The 21,274-nt window shown below is 46.0% G+C and overlaps 1 protein-coding gene across 1 annotated transcript in view; it reads right to left on the bottom strand.

The window, feature by feature from the left end:
• The window catches only part of Ak7 (adenylate kinase 7), an 80,220-nt gene that overhangs the window by 38,513 nt on the left and 20,433 nt on the right, over window positions 1–21,274 (bottom strand). Inside the window, exons 5-11 of the mRNA XM_036206314.1 lie at window positions 15,461–15,571; window positions 11,737–11,817; window positions 9,944–10,032; window positions 6,584–6,674; window positions 4,038–4,115; window positions 2,543–2,692; window positions 409–537 (exon numbers count right to left, since the gene is read on the bottom strand). Of these exons, the coding sequence (XP_036062207.1) occupies window positions 409–537; window positions 2,543–2,692; window positions 4,038–4,115; window positions 6,584–6,674; window positions 9,944–10,032; window positions 11,737–11,817; window positions 15,461–15,571 (729 nt within the window). The remainder of the gene's footprint in view (window positions 1–408; window positions 538–2,542; window positions 2,693–4,037; window positions 4,116–6,583; window positions 6,675–9,943; window positions 10,033–11,736; window positions 11,818–15,460; window positions 15,572–21,274) is intronic.

The following is a 21,274-nucleotide window of genomic DNA, read 5'->3' as shown; positions in this document are numbered from 1 at the left end:
CTTTCGTAACTATTTATGGAAACATATCTTGTTTTCTACCATTCCTAACAAAATTGTTTTTTTAAAAAAAGATAGTAAATAGCCTGATACTAGACAGAGAAAAATACAGTAAGGTTAAAAACAAAACAAACCTAAACTAAAAATATTTTAGCTAGCAGAGAGAAGATAAGATAGATGTACTTTGGGAGTGGCTGGAGGCAGAACTCCAAGCACAGCCCCATAACTGCCTCCATCATACAGAAGACAGAGAGTCCCGTGGGGTTCTCCATTTTTCATAACTGGGACCAGCAACAAAATCCAATTAAAATAATCAATTTCTTTGACATTCTGAGTTAGTCACTTGCTTATTTACTCAGGAACACATTCTGTGAATGGAAAGAGTATCAGAGAAGTAGCTGGACGTGTTACCAATTTGGCTATGGCTTCGGAAATCACATCCTTTATTTTGATGTGATGTAGTTTGTAGTACTTGGCTAATTCTTCGGCGATGCTGGATTTTCCCACAGCAGGAGGACCAAGGATGCAGATCTTGATTGGCTGCAAAAGAACAGAGAACCCATGTCTTAGGGCTCTGGAGCTAGAAGAGGTGGTATTTCAGGACTGCGTTCTTTTCATTGTCTCTGGACCCTGTTGTCTGACTTCAGCAACTCAACCAGACTCCAGATTTTCTGCTTCCACTCCCTGCCACTGTGGTCAATACCTCGTCATCCTGAAAGTGTCTGCCTCTGCCTCCTAGTCAGGTGGCTCAGAGTCATTCACTCCATGAGGATGTAATAACATCTCTGCTCAGCCATGGGGGTGGGGCGGGAATAGGACATTCAACAAGCCATGCTCAGGAAGTGGGTGTGATGGTACATGCCAGTCATCCCAGCATTTGGGAAGTGGAGGCAAGATAATCAAGAGGTCAAGGCCAGGCTCAACCTTAGTGAGGGAGAATCCAGAGTGTGTTATGTGAGACCCTGCCTAAAAATAAACAAACAAACAAATAAATAAGAAATAGGGAGAGAAAATATGTGCCCAGGAATGCCTAAAGGTGACTAGGCTTTACATGCCACTAATTTTATTTGTCCTTGACACAAGAATTAATTAATGGGCTGGGCAGTGGTGGCGCACGCCTGTAATCCCAGCACTCGGGAGGCAGAGGCAGGTGGATCTCTGTGAGTTCGAGGCCAGCCTGGTCTACAAATCGAGTTCCAGGACAGCCTCCAAAGCTACAGAGAAACCCTGTCTCGAAAAACCAAAAATAAATAAATAAATTAATTTAAAAAAAAAAAAAGAATTACTTAATGGTCCAGTATATAGGGCTCTACATTATCATTTAGATTGTCTTTGGACTGAACTTGGTCTTCAAAAATATAAAATTTATATATTTTGATTTAAAAAGGTCTATCTATCTATCTATCTATCTATCTATCTTCTATCATCTATTTATTTCAGACAAGTTCTCACTATGTAGCCGAGCCTGGCCTTGAACTTGTGAACATCTTGCTTCTGCCTCCTGATCATTTTGTTAAAAACACTACTTTTTTCCTGTTTGAGAAGGTTAGAGAGTTCAAGGCTGCCTGGCCTACAACACAAGATCTTGTTTTAAAAACAAAATATAGAAGGGTGAGAGGGAGGAGGAAGTGAGGAAGGAAGGGAGGAAGGAAAGGAGGGAGGAAGGAAGGCAGACTTGCCTGAAGCTGAGATGCTATGGCATTCATAAGCAGTTAGTAAATATTTACATCAAACAGAAATAAAAATAGCAATAACAAATAATAATTTCTTTCAAAATGGTCCAAAGAGTTGTGAAACTGTGGACTAGCGTTTTGCAAGTCATACTTTAGAACCACAATGATGGAAAGAATTTCCGATGGCTGTGTCGGTATGCATAATTTCACCCAGAACTTTGCAGTTACCCTGTGATAGTCAAAGACACTAGTGAAGAGATAAGCATGAACACAAGAGTGGATCTGAGTGCAGTGAGTTAAGTGACTGGTCCCTTGTGGTGAGGGATGATAGGCAAGTAGCAAGATGTCGAACAGTGATGGAGGCAGGGTAAGGTGCTGGACCATTAGATGGGCTTGGTGTAGTCACCAGCACCTGGAGCCAGCTATCAACTGGGCAGGTTGGTGTGCCTCCTTTTGCTAGTATACCAAGAGTGAATCCTTCTTCCTGGGGCAGGTTGACCTTATCCAGGACTAAAACAGAGTAACAACCTACTCATTTGTTTATATGACCAGTTTGTTATTATTGATATTCACTTTGAATTGTCTTAAGTTTGGCTCACAGGTTTGTTTTTTGTTTGTTTGTTTCTTAACCTAACAGTAAAATGTTTCACTAAAGCTCGCCCAGTGATTGGGTAAAACCAATCCTAGGGTCCCCCCTGATAGGTTGGCACATAAATTTTAATGCAATACATGTGCAGATTATAGCAGGACTGGAGGAACGTGTTGAACGTGAACAAATTGTGTGGAAATTTTAAAATGCAAACACTCCTGTTGGTGAGCTCCATTCACTCTGCTTGTATCAGAAACCTAAAACAGTAAGTGGCCATAGTTACCAATAATCCTTGGCTTTGCTTGTACTCTTTGAGGATGCTGCTGATGTTCTCCACAAATCCTGACTGGGCAACCCAGCGGATGTTGAAATTCTCCTTCACAAACAGCGCCTCCATCCTCAGGTTGACCAGTAAGTGGTCGAGATGCTGTTGCTGAGGGTTAGGGAAAAGCAAAGGTTTGCCTCCTTACCATCAGACAAAAATCGCTACAGTTAAGGAATGCCAGTGTCCATTCACTGAACAGGAGAGCCAATTGGCACTGAGTGTTTACAGAACACCTGTTGTTTATTTATGCCTGTGTCTTTGTCCTGGGGCTGAGGGGTGGACGTTGGGGTGGAGTGATGGGGTGGGACAGGACCTTACCTATACTCTTTTACCAATGAACTCCAGCCTCAAAGTTTCTCTGTGTAGCTCTGGCTACCCTGGAACTTGCTTTGTAGACCAGGGTGGCCTCAGACTCACAGGGATCCTCCTGCCTCTGCCTCCCGAGTGTGCTGGGATTAAAGGCGTGTGCCACCACCGCCTGGCTACCCTGAGACATTTTTAAATGTCTTCCAATCTGTCCTTTAGAGCAGGCAGCTTTTCCTTTGGTTGGACAAACAGCTCAAGAATAGGAAGACCTTGGAAGTCCAAGCTAAGATTCTCTTCCAGTTCTCTCTCCTTCCCTTTCCATTCATTCATTTCTCCTTTCTATCCTAAGACAGGGACTCACTAGCCCAGGTTAGCCTTGAAGTCACTATGTAGCCAAGGATAACTCTTGATTCTTCTGTTTTCAATCCCCAAGTCTAGAATCACAGTTATATACTACCATGTCTATCCTTGGCCCCACCCCACCCTCAATGCTGGCAAGGGAATCTGGGGGCCTTGCTTATCCTAAGCAATTGCTTCACAACTCAGCTCCACCCTTAGCCTTCTGAGACTTCCACTCTGCTGTGTGGTGTTTTGGCCAATGCCTTACACGAGAGGCAGTACTCCACTGAGTTAATTCCCCAGCCTTCTTGTTGTTATTTTGATTAAGGATTTCACTTAGTCATGCAGGCTAACACTGAGCTCATTCTGTAGCCCAGGCTGGCCATGGACTCAGATCCTCCTGCCTCAGCCTCCCTAGTTGCTGGGGTTACAGGTATGTGCCCATCAAACCTGACCCTAGCCCTTCAAAACATTTTATTGTTTAATGTATATATTTTGTCTTTATTTTGTTTGTTTGCTTGAGACAGGGTCCCACATAGCCCAGGCTGGCCTAGAACTAATGATATGCCTTTAAACTCTTGATCTATCTTTCTCTACTACTTGAGTGTGGGGATTACAAGCACTCATTGCCATTCCAGCTAGCATCTACTTTTTTGAATAATGCCACCTCATGGTTAACCCCCAAAAAATAAGTATAGAGGGAAACAGTCTCTCTAATCCACAACACCCACCCACCCCATTCTGCTCCTTCAACATTAGGAAGACAATTTTTGAAAAAAAAAAAAAATTTTTTTTTTTAAATACTGACTGTCAAGTCCTTTGCTAGAAAAGCATTTTCTCTGGGTACTTTCTGGATTTTTCCAGGGCCAGTATTTTTGCTGATGCACTGTTAGGGAGAAACAGAGGTATTATTTGGTTTGCTTACAAGGTTTTGCACAAAACATCTCAAGTGAATGTGAACATTACCAAGAACACATACTAAGAGGCATTTTCAGAATAGTCCACAGAGCATCCACTCACTGATGGGCTCTGAAACACCAGGAAGGCAAAGAAGCACAAGGCTTGGTCTCCGCCATCAGGGTCCACCGAGTTCCAGAAAGGAGACAGACTTGTGCACAGATCACTGTCCTGGGAGTGTCTGCAGTCCAGCAAAGGGAGTCTGTGCTTCTGTCTACTACACACATGAGAGACCCAGTGTTTTAGACTGAGCTCCTGCACTAGCCCCAACAGATCAGAGCAAGCTAAGGGTTACATAAGCAAATGAAACCTAAGGATGCTGCGCACATCTCCCAAGGGACATATCCCACAGCAGACCTTTTTTTTCTCCCCCAAACTGGAAATTCCTTTTGTTTTAACCCTTAGAGTAGTGGTTCTCAACTTCCTAATATGGTGACCCTTTGATACAGTTCCTCATGTTGTGATGACCCCCAACCATAAAACTATTTTCATTGCTATTTCATAACTGTAATTTTGTCACTATTACAAATCATAATGCAAATATCTGTGTTTTCCAATGGTCTTAGGTGACCCCTTTACCCAGACAGCTTTTTTTTCTATTGTTCTGTGTGCAGGTGGGTAAATGGGTGTATGTGTGTGTGTGGGGGGGTGACAACCTTCAAACTCTGTTGTTCTGTCTTTGCTCAGTGGGGGCTCTCATTGCCCAAATTCATGAATAAAGAATAAAAGCCAGGGTTGGGGATTTAGCTCAGTGGTAGAACGCTTGCCTAGCAAGCGCAAGGCCCTGGGTTCGATCCTCAGCTCAAAAAAAAAAAAATAAATTAAATAAAATAAAAGAGATGGCTCAGTGGTTAGGAGCACCGGCTGCTCTTCCAGAGGTCCTGAGTTCAATTCCCAGCACCCACATGGTGGCTCACAACCACTTGTAATGAGATCTGGTGCCCTCTTCTGGCCTGCAGGGACACATGCAGGCAGAGTACTGTATGCATAATAAATAAATAAATCTAAAAAAAAAAAAAAAAAAAAAGAACAAAAGTCAATTAGTTCTATCAACAAATTTGCCAGTAATTTTATCTTTAGGCAGTCTGAATGTGCTCTCCCGTCCCCTCCTCTACCTCCCCTCCCCTCCCCTCCCCATTCACATATTGAAATCTTAACCCTCAAGGTGATGGTGTGAGGAGCTGAGGGGAGGTGCCAGATCATGATGGAGAAGGAAAGGAGTGGCCTCATAAAAGATCTCGGGAGAATTCCCTCTCTCTCTCTCTCTCTCTCTCTCTCTCTCTCTCTTGGTTTTTCGAGACAGGGTTTCTCTGTGTACTTTTGGTGCCTGTCCTGGATCTTGCTCTGTAGATCAGGCTGGCCTCGAACTCACAGAGATCCGCCTGCCTCTGCCTCCCCAGTGCTGGGATTAAAGGTGTGCACCACCATGCCCAGCTCTAGTTTGCTAGTACGTATATTTTGTTACAGCAACCCACACAAACTAACACAAACATGGAGGAGAGGCAACTCTGGGCTAGTTAATGCACTTGCCACCAAGCCTGACAGTCTAAGCCCGATCCCTGGGTTCCATATGGTGGAAGAAAAACACCAACTCCCAGAAGTTGTCCTCTGACCTGTGCAAGGTGGCATGCATGTGCATGGTGCATAATAAATAATGTAATAATATTTTTACAGAGGGGCTGGGGACACTGGATCCGAGAGGGACATGAGAAGAAGGCAGAAAGGCTGCAGAGGAAGATCCTGGATCTGAATCTTACTGGTGAGTACAGAGAAGCCGAGCAAAGGCCAGAAGAGGCCACAGCAGCTCAGCCAGCTAAGCTATGAAGCTGCTGTGCTATTTGGAACAGCCGGACCTTTGTCTAGAGAGCCTCGAAGGGCCAGTTTGGCGATCTGGTCTCTATCAGTCCTGCAGGCCAATTGTCCACAGATTCCGGGATGTCATTTGTGTACCTATTGTGATCTCTGTTCCCTCATCCTGGACCCTGGTGGTCTTTCTTGCTCTCACACGCACGTACTGGACAAAGATCATTTGGGTAGTAATTTCCCAACACTTAGGCTGAAGCTATAGATCACCAAGTTTTAAAAAAGATTTATTTATTTTTTTATTTCATGTATGTCCGTGTGAGGGTGTCAGATCCCCAGGAATTGGAGTTACAGATAGCTGTGAGCTGTGGGTGCTGGGAATTGAACCGTGGTCCTCTAGAAGAACAGCCCGTGCTCTTAACCCCTGAGCCAACTCTCCAGCCCCCTCAGATAGTCAGTTTGAAGTTTAAGGACCTTCTGTGTTATGTGTTCCCAAGCCCTGTTAGCACAAGGAAATTAGTAACCGTCATTTACGGGGTAGAGCTATTTAAGCTAGGTCACATCACAGGGGTGTGAGGACACAGACCACTGTACCTTGACAATGTCTTCCAGGGTGTGGACAGACTCGTCCACAGCCACCAGGTAGTGAAGCTTCGGCATGTGGTCTATGACGTTCTGTATCACTCTGTAGAGCAACGGGCACAATAATCAGACAGGAAAGACAATGAGATACACGGAACTCCACCCCACAGGCCAGGCAGGTGTTTGGTACTTTGATAAGCAGCCTCACTTAATGTTCACCAAGATCAGAGGCAGGACCAATATCTTCAGTCTACAGATGAAGGGAGGGTTAAGAAGTTAGGCAACATTTCCCAGACTAAGTAATTCCTGGGAGAGAGCCAGATCTGCGACAGATACATTTGACCAGAACCTGTTTTCTTTCTTGCATATTTTTCTATTTCTTTGTTTGTTTCTTTTTCTTTTTCTTTTCTTTTCTTTTTTCTTTTTTTCTTTTTTTTTGCGCTGAGGATTGAACCCAGGGCCAAGCGCTCTACCACTCATCATCATCATCATCATCATCATTATTATTACTATTATTATTATTTATTACACTAGGGGTTGAGCTCAAGGTCTTGCACATGCTGTCAGGCATGCTACCACTGACCTACTATATCCCTAGCCCTCTTCTTTTCTATTTTTTTATTTATTTTGAGACAGAATCTCACTAAATTCCCCAGGCTAGCCTTATACTTGCTATGTAGCTCAGGAAGGCCCTGAATGTTTGATCTTCATGCCCCAGACTCCCCAGTAACTGGCATTACAGGACCACAAACCCAGGTACAACCTGGTCTCTTTAAGTATACCACCCCAACTCTAAGAAGACCTGACTGTGACTCATCAGGAAGGCTCGTCCACCCAGAGGCTCATGTGAGTCACAACTGTGTTTGGGGTCAGTGATCTGGAAAGTGAGACACAGAGTCAAGATATGGCAGCTGTCGTAATGAAGTCATGCGGAGGTGAAGTCATGTGCAGGTGATCTGAATCAGTGACTGACAGGGCTTCTGGCTGCTACAGGACTTTGTTTTGCCAAGGGCTTCACAGGTAGGTGCCATGGAATCCTCCTAACAGCCCTGTCAGACCGATGCTGTGACTGTCCTCTTTTGATAATGAGAGACGTCATGGTGAGAGGCAGAACAGGGGTTTGAGCAGATCTACAGATTTCTAGAAACAACACAGATTAGAAGTCTACTGCAGTGGCCTGTTGGTTCTACCCTCACCCACCGTTAGCTTCCTCTTCAGGAAAAGGAAATGCAAGTATGCACATCTAACTGCTCATTTAGCTCACGGTAGAGGGCATGTCTAGCCCATGCCAGGTCCTGGGTTCTACCCCTGGCCCTGGGCGGTGGAGGCACAAGCCTTTAATCCCAGCACTTGGGAGGCAGGGGTCGGCGGATCTCAGTGAATTCCAGGCCAGCCTGGTCTACAGAGTGAGTTCCAGGACAGCCAAGGCTAACACAGAAAACCCTGTCTTAAAAAACAAAACCAAACCAAAAAAGCAATAATAATGAATGTTCATTTCACACCTATTTTATATTAACATCTCAAGAGGATTGTAGCTTCTAGCTATCCTTCCTCTGCTAAATAATCCACAACCTTCAAAGAAATGTGCGGGAAGAAAGAAAATGTCACTGAAAAGGCCCAAAGTCCTTCCATGATGCCATAAAAGGAAGAAAAATCATCCTGTAACTTATCTGTTTATAAGTAAGATATTAACTGGTCATGGTGGTGCATGTCTTTAATCCAAGCACTCAGAAGGCGGATCTCTGTGAGTTCGAGGCCAGCCTGGTCTACAAGAGTTCCAGGAGAGGGCTGTTACACAGAGAAACCCTGTCTCAAAAAAACCAACAAAACAAAACAAATAAACCCGGTGACATAATGAAAACTTCTGTGATGAGAAGGCCACTTCTTTCTTTAAGTTAATGTTGACTAGGGCAGCAAATCTAGGTTTTTCCCGAGGCGGGAGGGAGAATAAAAGGATATTGCTGTCTAGCCCAGGTTAGCCTGGAACTGGTCTTGAACTCTTCCTCCTGGGGTCTCATGCATGCATGGCCAGATGGGCTGGATGTATGTGCTGCAAAGTCTGGAATTTATATCATTCCAGGGACCCTGCTTTCAGAATAATAATAGAAACCACTTAGGTTCAGGGCATAGAGGGACCCACATTGAGCTGTGGCCCCGAAGTTCAGTCTGTGTGTCCAGAATGATTTCCACCCACAAGAGAGGGAAAACCTGGAACTCTGGAGCCAGCCCCTGGGAGGCCAGCCCATAGGGCAGAGTAGCACCCTGGCTGTTGAGACGCGAGGCTGGTACTCCAAGAGCAGTGAACCACCCACCCACCCTGTTGCTTGGGTCAGTATCACCTGGGCTGGGCTGGGAGCCTTGTGGAGTGTGGGAAATTCAGGTCAAGTGTGAGGCTGAAGAGACAACCTCTGTGTGAAAAGCCTGTGGACTTGTGGTCTCCACCCCCCACCCCCCACCCCCCAAGAAAGCACCATGTGGGGCCTGATGTGGGTTGGAATGTTGCATATCCAGAGCTAAAGTTTCTTCAGGCCCTTGGGAGAGAAAGGACCATTCACTTTTTACCTCTATATCCCAAGATTCTCCTGTCTATTAGGTAAGCCTCCTGGAATGGAATTCGTCACTAGGCTTTACTGATCTCTAGTCTTCTCCAACCCTACAACAAAGGTAACTATAAGATAACATCTGCTCACTATAGGAAAGATTTTTTTTTTTATATTCCTGTCACCTGTTTAATTCAGGAACAGTGTACTTATTGAATATGCTGATTTATGATTTCCTTTGTTCTGAGGCTATGAAAGCCCATGTGACCTCTTCCCTTGCCCAACCCTTCACTTAGGGGAACTGGAATCCGTGTTCACAGGCCATGGCCTTAGGATAGACTGCTTTCTTATTTCCTTGTTAGATTTGTATTCGATTTGAATTCCTCCCAGTGGGGAGGCTGAGGCAGGAGGATGAGCTAAAGAGTAAGACTCTGTCTCCAAGGAAGTTGGGGGGTTTCAGGCTTACAGTTGGCTGACTAGTTTCTGGAACTTTGGCAGTAGGCATGACATTGACACCCATCTTGTCTGAGACAAAGGGAAGAAGCAATCAACGGGTGACTCAGAATGTGCACCCCAAACCCTTTCTTTTCCAGAGCTGTTTTTCTGCTGAAGGAGTCCCTAAGGGATGAAGCTATGAGTGTGATCAGAAGCGTGGAGACTTGGGTGGGCAATGTCTCATCGGGCACAAAATGGCGGTGCTAAGTGCCTTCTGCATGGGGGGTCGTGAGGAGTGAATCCAACACTACAGGTGAGGGTCTCGGCCCCGTGACTTTGAAGATTAATTACACATATTAATCACCCAGGACAATCACACTTCTGGGAGAACTCTTACCCTGCTAGATCAAGAATATGAATGGCTGGAATGACATTGGATCCATCTCCAAAAACAGGGAGTGCAGGAATCTCGCCCAGCCAAGCCATCTGAAAGAGAGACAAGCAGAGAGCATTTGCCCTGGCACGTTTCTCCCTCACAGCCCACATCCACCTCAGTCAGAGGGCTCCAGAAGTGCCACCATACCTGGCCTCTGGCTGACCCTCTTGGATCTCTCTTTCTCAAACTTTTGTCCTCCTGGCCCCATAAGGATCTACTTGTCAACTGTTAGACCTCATCTTAATGACCTGCAATACGTGAGCCAACAGGAAACTTTTATTTCTGGATGGATCTTCACCGTGTTCGATCTTTTCCCATTTCCCTCCTGGGTCCTCTCTCCCATTTCTCTGTGTCCTCAGACTCCATTCCCAATCCTCTTCCCTTGTCCAGGCGGCTATTCCAGGGGAGGTAGCCAGGCCCGTGGTTTAGATGCCTCTATGCTGACTGCCTCCAAGATCATAGCAGAGATCCGGGCTGCATCTCCTCCTTGACTGTTTTTTTTAACTTTTTCACCTTTTACCTCAATAAAGCAAATTTGTGAAGACAGCCAGATCTGCTTATGAACTTTCTCCTTACATTAAAAAAAATTTTTTTTATTGTGTGTGTATACACATGAGAGAGAGAGGGGGGGGAAAAATGTGTGACAAAGTACAAGTGTGGAAATCAGGCTAATCTGTGGGAATTGGTTCTCTCCTTCCACCACACACTGGGAATTGAACCCACCCCTTTCCTTCCCTCCCCTCCCCTCCTCTCTTCCTCTCCCCTCCTTTCCTGTGACAGGGTTTCACCTTATATCCTAGGCTGGCCTCAAACTCTCAGCCCTCCTGCCTGCTGACTCCTATCACACCTGCCTTGTACAACACTTTGAGATACACACAGCGGGCTGATGAGATGGCTCAGCAGGTAAACACCTGTGGCACAGTCACTCCACAAAGTGGTCCTCTGATCCCCACACTGGAGCTGAGGCATGTGCAAGCCCCAACACATATGTTATACAGACACGTAGAATAATAATAGTAAATCAAACAACAACAAAGAACCCACAGAGTCTTAGGTCTTAAGTGAGGATGAGGGATATGGGGTGAGGAAACTGCTACCTTGTAAGCTAACTTGAAAGTGAAATTAAATTTAAATTAATAACAATAACAACAACAAAAGAGTTCTCATAGTCATTGAAAAGCCAGACCTTATCTTTTCAGTGTCGAACACACAGATTGCAGCCCAGTGCTACATAGAGATCTTTGGCAGCAGTTAACTCTGCAGCTCACACATGACTGAGCCTGTATGATGAGTATTCAGAGCTGGGTAATGCCTGGGGGGCTCTCACCAACCTAAGACAGAGCGCCTGTGTGGCCTGGGCAGGTGTCTCCATGAGAGGTAAGGTGACTTGCTGATGTCCCACGCAACCTAAGTCAGAAGCTCATTTTTTAGTAAAGGGGGGAACCTGTAGGACCCTGGCCCCTGTTTTGGGTAACTGTTGCCTTGCTTGCTGACCTTGACCTTGATATTCTCTCTATGCTAATTCCCTGCCAGGTTCTACCCTCCTGAAAGCTTAAGGGAAGTTCCTTGTCTGTGTATCCTGCATAATAGGCGTTAACAGCTTAGATGCAGGATTGTAAAACACATTGCTAGTGAACTTCTGCCCTCCGGGGTTCTCCCATTGTGCTGTAAGCCTGTATTCAAGACCTCCTCCCTCCTTCAATAAATGGCATCTGGCATTAAAAAAGAAAGAAAGAAAGAAAGAAAAGCCAGACCTTAAAAAAGGCGTGCAGGATCCCTCCTTCCACTCCATACTGAAGTCCTGAAGCAACTACGTAAGTTGCAAACTTTTTGCCCTAAAATGGATTAAAAAAAAAAAATAGACAGAATTGATAAACCATTACTCATCTTGAACTAGAACTAGACTTAATAACTAAACCAGACACGGTCACGGGCTCCTTCAAGTCCTCTGGGCTGCAAAGGTACTGCTTAGGACAGAACCAGGGTCCCTACAGGGGAACACACAACTCCATACAATTCAGAAATGTTTCCAACCACCACTGAAATGTAATGCGAACTGGTAACTAAACTGAATCAAAGTTGTTATTTGTGAGAATAACATCTACAAACTCTACGCTAGCACCAAGAGGAAGGGGAGCTATGAAAACAGGTCCTTCTAGAAGGATCTCCGATTATTTATCCAAGTAGTTTCGTCCCTGTGAAGCTCAGGACCAGGTGGGGACATTGTTTGTTTTGTTTTCAGACAGGGTCTCAAGTAGCCCAGGCTGGCCTTGAACTCTATATAGCTGAAGATGACCTCTACTCTTGAGTGCTGGGATTACAGGTGTGTAGCACCATGCCTAGTCCCTGTGGTGCTGAGGATCAAACTGAAGGCTTTGTACATGTAGGGCAAGCACACGGCCCAGGCTCTTTACTAGATCTCCATACCGTAAAGGGGCCCCAAAATAGCTTGACCACCCAGCAGCCATGACAGGCTTAGGGGCCTGGACACAGCTTCTGTGGCAGGTTTACTGGCAGGCAACACCCAAATCCAGGAAAAACCTTAAGCTGATACCACCCAGGGATCCACCCAGGGATGAGGAAGTACCTGACATCCCAAACATTCCAACCATTAGATAAGGTGGCCAGATGTCCCTGAGTCCAGCATACACCTATTTTTGTTTTACAGATACCCTCACCCCAACCTCTGCTATGATAAGAACTCTGTCCCACCTTAGCTCAGGGCTCACTGCTCTCACCGCTGCGTTGGACAGACAGAGGGACCAAGCTCTAGAGCTTGAAATAAAAGGCTCTTTGCTTTTACACATGGTCTCCATGGTGGTCTTTTGGGGGGTCCCTGCGATCTGGGCATAACACATACGAGGCTTTAGGTTGACATGGACGCTTCACTTTGCCCAGAGCAGTCACTGTGGCATTGAAGATACTTAGTTGCAACCAAGCTCCGCTTGGTGGAACATGCCTGAAGTCCCAGCTGCTCTGCAGGCCAAGGTGGGAGGATCACTTGGCCCCACACAGTGGACAGATTAGCCTGGGTGTCTCATCAAGACACTGAAAAACATTCCAAAACAAAATTTTCAAAGCCCAGAGAGTCTTGTGCAATGAATGGTTGGGATGGTTGTTTTGTTTTGTTTTGTTTTCTGGATTGCCGACATGAGGTTCAAGTACAAAAGATACAGTGACTTCTAAAAGTTTCAGTTCCCTAACATATTTCTTTCCAGAGTTGGGGATGGACCCCAGGTTATCAAGAATGCTAACAAGTGCTCAGTCTTCAAAACCTGACCCCTACTGAAACTTTCATTTACAGACTGTCCAGGATGCCCCAGCTTAGAGCAGAATTTCTAAACTCTTTGCTTAATCATACTGGGAATTTATTCTTACTTGAGAATGTGCACACATTAAAAAAAATGGAGGGGGAGAAGGAGGCGGAAAAGGAAGAGGACATAGTGGAGGAGGAAGAGAAGAGAAGAAGCAGTCGCCATCCTTGTTGGACACAGTTTATGACCGTAATCCCAGAATTTACTTGGGAGGTAGAGGACAGTCACAAGTTTAAGGTCTGCCTAGAATGTTCCAGGCCAGCCTGGGCTACAGGGTAAGATCCTGTCTCAAAAAACCTGAAAGAAGGCAGAAGGTGTAGCCCACGCTTTTAATTCCAGCACCCAGGAGGCAGAGGCAGGCAGATCTCTGTGAATTTGAGGCCAGCCTGGTCTACAGAGTGAGTTTCAGGACAGCCAGGGCTACCCAGAGAAATCCTGTCTTGAAAAAAACCAAAAACCAAAAATAAAATAGATAAATAAATATAATTAAACAAGGGTGTGAAGAAGACACTATCGCTCCCCTTGAGACTACCAGGCACTTGTGTGTGTGTGTGTGTGTGTGTGTGTGTGTGTGTGTGTGTGTGATTAGACATTCTCATTTAGTGAGTGAGACATGTGAGTGATTGACAGGGTTAAAGTTTTAACAAAATAACAGAATTTGAAGCTGGAAGACATTTAGATACCTAATATACTCCTTTTATATCCTGACGATATGTCTCATTGATAGAGCACTGCCTAGCATGTATGAGGGCTCGGCCCAATCCCCAGCATCCCTCTGCCACCAAAGTTGAACTAGGATTTCTAATCCTCTTCCATTCTGTATGTCTTGAGACTGGGTCCTACTGTGTATTCCTCGCTGGCCTGGAACTTGCTGTGGAGACCAGGCTGGCCTCAAACTCAAAGAATGCCACCTGTCTTTGCCTCTCAAGTGCTGGAATTAAAACCATGTGTCGCCAGCCAATTTGGATCTGTTTGTTTTTGAGTAGGAGGTTTCACTTTGTAGCTCAGACTAGTCTTAATGCACCATCCTCCTGCCTCAGCCTCCTGAATGCTGGATTCTTTCTCTCTTCCTTTCCCTCTCTCTCTCTTTCTTTTTTTTTTTTCTGAGACAGGGTTTCTCTGTGTAGTTCTGTCCTGGATCTCCCTCTATAGACCAGGCTGGCCTCACAGAGATCCGCCTGCCCTCTGCCTCCCGAGTGCTGGGATTAAAGGCATGTGCCACCCAGCTTGTTGTTTTTCTAGCTACCTCATGCTCATGGTGTTTGTACCACCTTCCTCAAATCAATGGGATTCTTCAGGGACAGAACTGGACTTTGGAAATCCTTGGTTGTTATATCTTATGACACCACAAGGTGGCGCTTCAGAGCTGTCATCGCTCATCACTTTGTAACCTTGGTTTGGGAATCCGTCCGTGTAAATTAAATGGGGATGATGACAGCAGTATCTGCCTCACAGAATTCTAAAGTGGACACATAAGAGTCTCACTGTGTAGCCCTGGTTATCCTGGAACTCACTCTGTAGACCAGGCTGGTCTCAAACTCTCAGAGATCCACCTGCCTCTGCCTCCCAAGTGCTGGGATTAAAGCTGTGCGACACCACTGCCCAGCTTGTTTCTTTGTTGATTTATTTATTTATTTTTTAAAAAAAATTTTTTCCCCTGAGCTGAGACCTGAACCCAGAGCCTTGCGCTTGCTAGGCAAGCACTCTACCACTAAGCTAAATCCCTAATCCCATCTCTTTATTTTTAAGAGGGGTTAATATTGCATTTTTTTCAGAGCTATTTGAAGCAAAACATTGGGACAGATTCTAGGAACCAAGAATGTGTGGTCCCTTTCTTCCCATTCCAAATGAATTATTTGCCCAGATCCCTTGGTGGGAGAGAGTCTGAGTTTAGCTGGGGGCCCAACACAGGGTCAGTGAGCTGAATCATAATCTGGGCCAGAGAATCAATAAGGATGGAATGCATTGCTGAACCTGAAGCCAAGACCTTGAGGATGTATGAGGAACTAAACCATGGTGTTTACAGTGTTGTGATGTGTTCTGGGCAAGCAAAACAGCCCTGGAAAGGGAGCAGGGCTGAGTATGCAGAGGAGAAAGTTGCCCAGGTACACCCCCTCACAAAGAACCATTCCTACCCCACAGTGTTCTATGTGTCCAGACTTACAGTTTTTCCAAATTTGAGAACCATCTTTTCAGCATTGATGTGGTCCAGGAAGTTAGGGTGATGCTTTCTTCTCCGGTAATCCTCTTCTGTGAAGGGGACCTCAGTGTCGTCCTAAAGGAGACACAAGGTGCAAATCTAGTGCTCCAGAGCCAAAGGATGCTTCCCTGTTCAATAGATGCTCAACACTATCTGGTTCCTGCTGTGGGATGTCTTTCTGCATCCTGTGAATATGTGTTGCTATGATTGGTTAATAAAGAAGCTGCTCTGGCCTATGGTGAGTCAGGTTATAGCCAGGCAGGAAGTCAAGGAAAGAGATGGGGAGGAAAAGGAGAGAGGCAGGGGAGACGCCAGCCTGCTGCCCAAGGAACAACATGCCAGCAAACTGGTAAGCCATGGAACATGTGGCAAAACATGGATTATAGAGTGCTAGCTAGCAAGAGGCCTGTCATAGACCATATAGTTTGTAAATAATATGAAGCCTCTGAGTGATTATTTTATAAGTGGCTGCGGGACCGCAGGGCCGGGTGGGACTGGAGAACCTTCCAACTACAGGTTCCCAAGAATGAAACCCAAATGTCCAGATAGCTTGCACAGAGGACACTGAGGGGCCCCACATAAGAAAGTGATAAAAGTTTTCTGTTTGGGACATACCAAGGACTCTGTAAAACTCATTTAAAAAAAATGTACTCCACAGACACATGCAATTATGATGTGCCAACTGAAACAAAAAATAGCCGTTAAAAAACATAGTGCTGGGCCTCCAGGCCTGTGTGGGGTGGGTCTTGCTCATTTTGTCTGGGTTGTGCTTTGGGATGAGCAGGACAGTCACCTTGATGTGACCTCAAAACAAATGAAAACAAGACCTGTGGTGGGCCCTCTTGATGGTTCAGGTTCAACTGCAGACACCAAAGGAAATCATGGGCATGGCAGTGCGCTCTGGTAACAGATGCGATCTGGCTTTGGGGCATTACCTAGAAATCAGTCTTTCTGTTGGTTACAGCTGCATATTGAATGTTAGCAGGACAGCTAGCTCTAAACCACAAGGCTGTGTATACTAACAAACTGGAGGCCTCTTGTTTGTTTTTTGACGTAGGGCCTCAGGTTGCCCAGGCTGGCTTTGCATTGGATAAGTACCCAAAGGGAGTTTACCCTGAACTTCTGATCCCCCTGTCTCTAGTAAGTGCTAAAGTTAACTTGTAACCCTTGCTTGCCTAAGGACAGATAATTTCCTGGAGTGCTGGGGGCTGTTGTTCATGTACGTTAACAGGTCACATGTGTTCATTTCAATAAACAAAGTTGGTTGCCCCAAGTGCACAGGATGTGCTTGATGACTGTAGGTGGGAGGTACTAGATAGGATGTACAACACGATGTATGCTTGCCCCTGATTGGATGACAATGGGAAGCAAAGACCTCGAAGGGAAGCCTTGTGGGTTGGGCCTTTAAGAGCACCTGACTAAAATAATTCAATACTGTTCTCTGGGAGTCCATGGTATGAACCTGTCCATCTTCCTGGTCAGTATTCAATAAGCTTACCTCAACTGGACAATTGGGGATTTGGTCTTTCTCCTCGAATTTTCAGGTTTAACACCTCCACCTCCTCAGTCCTGGGATTACAGGCATGGACCACCATGATTGTCTTACACTAACACATGCAACAACACCACTTTGAATTTATAGTTACAAACCTGGTTCCTGGAAGCCCTTAAACCTTCTGTGGCTGCAGTAACCAGAGTGTATGAAACCTCTAAACTATGCTGTGTCTGTAAACTAAGAAAGGAACTAATTCAGGACAAGAAATGAATTATTACCAGAGAAGATGGGCAGGCAGCGGTGGTGCATGCCTTCATTCTCAGCACTTGGGAGGCAGACAGATCTCTGTGAGTTCCAGGCTAGCCTGGGCTATATAATAAGTCCTAATCTCAAAATGTGAAGGGAAAAAAAAAACATATATGGTACAGTCGATGGAGGCTGAAATTTACCCAGTGATCAAGGACATTCAGGAATTTAAAAACAAACAAAAACCCACAGCAGGCATAGTGGTGACTGCTTTTAATCCCAGCACTTGAGAGGCAGAGGCAAGTGGATCTTTGAGTCTGAGGCCAGCCTGGGCTACAGAGCGAGTTCCAGGATGGCTACGAATACACAGAGAAACCCTGTCTCTAAAAACCAAAACTAAATATGCCAACAAACATACAAATTTCCACATTCTTTTTTTTTTTTTTTTCTTGGTTTTTCGAGACAGGGTTACTCCGTGTAGCTTTGCACCTTTCCTGGAACTCACTTTGTAAACCAGGCTGGCCTCAAACTCACAGAGATCTGCCTGCCTCTGCCTCCCGAGTGCTCGGATTAAAGGTGTGCACCACCACTGCCCCCAAATTTCCATATTCTAAAAAAACAAATAATAAAAATAGACAATGTAGGAGTTATGTGGCATGTAAACATTGTTTGACTGGAACCTCCAGCTCACTCCTGCAGGGTCTGAGAAGCCCCATCTCTCTCTTTCCAAACCCTGCCCTCTCAGAGACTCTCCAACAAAGAAAAGGTGCCCAAAAGCCCAGTCTGCATTCTCAGCGGCTGCAGCTGCTCCTACCCCGAAGTTGCCAGCAGCCCAAATGCCCACCTAAAGCATTCATGTTTCGACCATGCTTGGGAACAAACCCAGCTTGTAGCAGACACATCATCATCCCTTGCTTACATGCTATATAACCTCTCTGCTTTAGTTTGGGTGTGTGACTTCTCCTGCCTTGATCTCTGGCACTGGAGGACTCACCCGGGAGTTGCTTTGCTCAAATAAACCTGTTCTTTTACTTTTTCAATTCAGCTTGATCTGGTTTACTGTGTCAGGGGAGAAACCTACTATCGTGATACAAAAAACTATTAAATATGAACAGCAAGGTGGTTCCCCCTGCCCCCCCTCCTCGTGTGTGTGTGTGTGTGTGTGTGTGTGTGTGTGTGTGTGTGTGTGTTGGCAGGCATTCAGATTAATGTGTGTGGGTATCTTCTGTTGTCCAGCCATTTAACAGCTGAGCCATCTCCTGAGCCCGCGGATGACATTTTCTATGCCAGTACACCACATCTGCAAATTTGTTCAGTTAAGAAGAGACTCTCACAGAGTTCTCAGCAGAGGGGAGGATATGCTCTCAACTTTAAAATGGACCCTGTGGGGAACTACAGGACGCAGTTAAGGACATAAAGTCATGTCACAATCTATTCGGCTGGCTCTATATGTGGAGTGAATTACAAAATGGAAGAAAAGGGCCAGGTATGGAAATCCCTGTATAGAGAGGCAGAGGCAGGAGGATCAGGAATTCAAAGTCATCCTCGGCTGCAGAATGAGTTTGAGCCACGTGACTGGAGCCAAGGTGGGAACAGGAAGAAGATGAAGGCAGGAGCCAGATGGTCAGGGCTGTGGGCCATGTTGAGGAATGTAGATGATCCTGACAGTTATATGTCATTGAGAAGGGTGGCGCTGTGTGTCTCTGTGTGTACACATCCTCAATGTGTGTAAGTACTCACATGTGAGTGTGGACACACAGGTGCCATGGCCTGCCTATGCTGGTTAAAACTCCACCCTGGCTGGGCATTTTTTTTGGAGCTGAGGATCGAACCCAGGGCCTTGTGTTTGTTAGGCAAGCACTCTACCACTGAGCTAAATCCCCAACCCGGGCTTTGCATTTTAAAACAGTAGATATCTAAAAACACAAAAAATTGCCGGGCGGTGGTAGCTCACTCCTGAAATCCCAGCACTCGGGAGGCAGAGGCAGGCGGATCTCTCTGAGTTTGAGGCCAGCCTGGGCCACAGAGTGAGTTCCAGGAAAGGCACAAAACTACACAGAGAAACCCAGTCTTGAAAAACAAAACAAAACAAAAAACAAAAAAACTCCACCCTGGGTGTCTGTTTTCACCTTCCACCTGGTTTGAGAAAGGGCCTCTTTGTTTTTGTTTTGTTAACGAGCATCCAAGCTAGTGGGCCCTCAAGCGTGTGGCTTTAATAGGGTTCTGAAGATTCAAACTCAGGCACCAGTGCAAGCACCTTTGCTCACTGAACCAGGTCTCTCTCTCTCTCTCTGTTTTTTATTTTTTTCTGTGTAGCTTTGCTCCTTTTCTGGAACTCACTTGGTAGCCCAGGCAGGCCTCGAACTCACAGAGATCCACCTGGCTCTGCCTCCTGAGTGCTGGGATTAAAGGTGTGAGCCACCACCGCCCAGCTCAGGACTGACACCCCCCCCCCCTCCGCAGGCCAGCAGCAAGGTCTGAATTACATCTTTTTTTTTTTTTTTTTTTTTTAAACTGAGGACCGAACCCAGGGCCTTGTGCTTGCTAGGCAAGCGCTCTACCACTGAGCTAAATCCCCAGTCCCTGATTTGCATTTTAACAAGGCTGCCCTGGGCCGCCAATTGGAAGGAACTCACAATGTGATGAATAGAATCTACCACTAGGTGGAGATAAACCCTTGTTTCCTCTCTTAAGGATTAATCTAATGGGGCAAGGTCGGGGCAAGGTCAAGGACTTGGCTAGCGGACACCCCAAGGAGCGGGGCTTTTCTTTTCAGAGTCCTCACTCTCTAGAGCAGTCCCCACGAGTCCAGGCCACCCTGAGGTTTGGCTGGGTATGCCTGCTAATTCTTCTTCTTCTTTGAGATGCAAGCCAGAACCTAGGGATGCTTTCTTAGCTCCCTAATCAACACGTAGGCTTCCATATTGATCTCCCAAGCCCTCCTCCTCACTAGGTGCCCGCCACCAGGCGGCTGCCCTCCATGCTGCCTCATCTCAAGCAGCCTGGCTTTGCTCCTTTTCTTCACCATTTCCCTCCTCCATTCCGGACAGCTGTGAGGCTTACAGTGTGCCTGCCCTGGGGTGCAGGAATGGGTTCATTTTCTCTGCTATTCACGGCATTAAAGGGAAGGAAAGACTTGTTGCTGGAAATCTTGGAGAGTCCCAACAGAGCCATCAAATGATACCTGGAAGACGGGGTTCCCTGTTGAGGTTTATTACTGAAAGAGTTTCTGAGAGGACACAAACCGAAGCGTTGAAGACAGTGTATTAGCTGAAAAGGAAAACCCCAACCCTGAAATATGCAGCCCTGACCATCTACTCTTGTTACGATATGACTGACCTTTTTTTCTTTTTGCATCTATAACCTGCTTATGCAGACATTCAAAGACTATGTTGAGGTCGCCTTGACTACCTGATCTTGGCAGAGCAGAACAACCTTGGCGGGGAGGAGGGAGGGGAGGTGGGGGTGGGGGGGGGGGGGGGAGTGTCTTGACCTCCATAACATCATCATCTCTTCAGATTGAGCTGGGACTATTCACCCTGACTGTTGTACCTTGAAGAGTTGCAAGTGTGATTGTCTCCACACAGCACAAAGGCTCCGGAACAGCAGCAAATGACCACCGAGAAGCAGCAGTGTTGGAAGAAGGCACGGGTTTGGTCATGATGGACATGTGTGTCACCATAATTGGCTCGCTGAGCTGGGCTCTGGGGGGGGGTGTCTTACTCACACCCATGTCATACAGACACTTGGGGAGCACTGTGCTGTGACTTCAGGAGGGCTACAGTGTCATCAGGCCATAAGAACTTTAGCTCCATTGTAACTGTGACGGCCCATCTACATTGTCAGTTTGACCATATTTGGAAACATCTGGGAGAGCCAGGGCGTACCTAGGAGAGTATTTCCAGAGAACTACCTGAGGAGAAAAGAGCCCCCAGAATGGGCTCCCTGACTGGATGGAAAAGAGAGAAACACGAGCTGAGCACCAGCATTCAGCTCTCTCTGCTTCCTGATGGCAGACACAATGGGACCAGCCACCT

Source organism: Onychomys torridus, chromosome 14 (genome assembly GCF_903995425.1).
Source record: "Onychomys torridus chromosome 14, mOncTor1.1, whole genome shotgun sequence".
Taxonomy (NCBI): Eukaryota; Metazoa; Chordata; class Mammalia; order Rodentia; family Cricetidae; genus Onychomys; species Onychomys torridus.
Note: the sequence above shows the minus strand (reverse complement) of the source record. Positions and strands in the feature narration are given on the sequence as shown.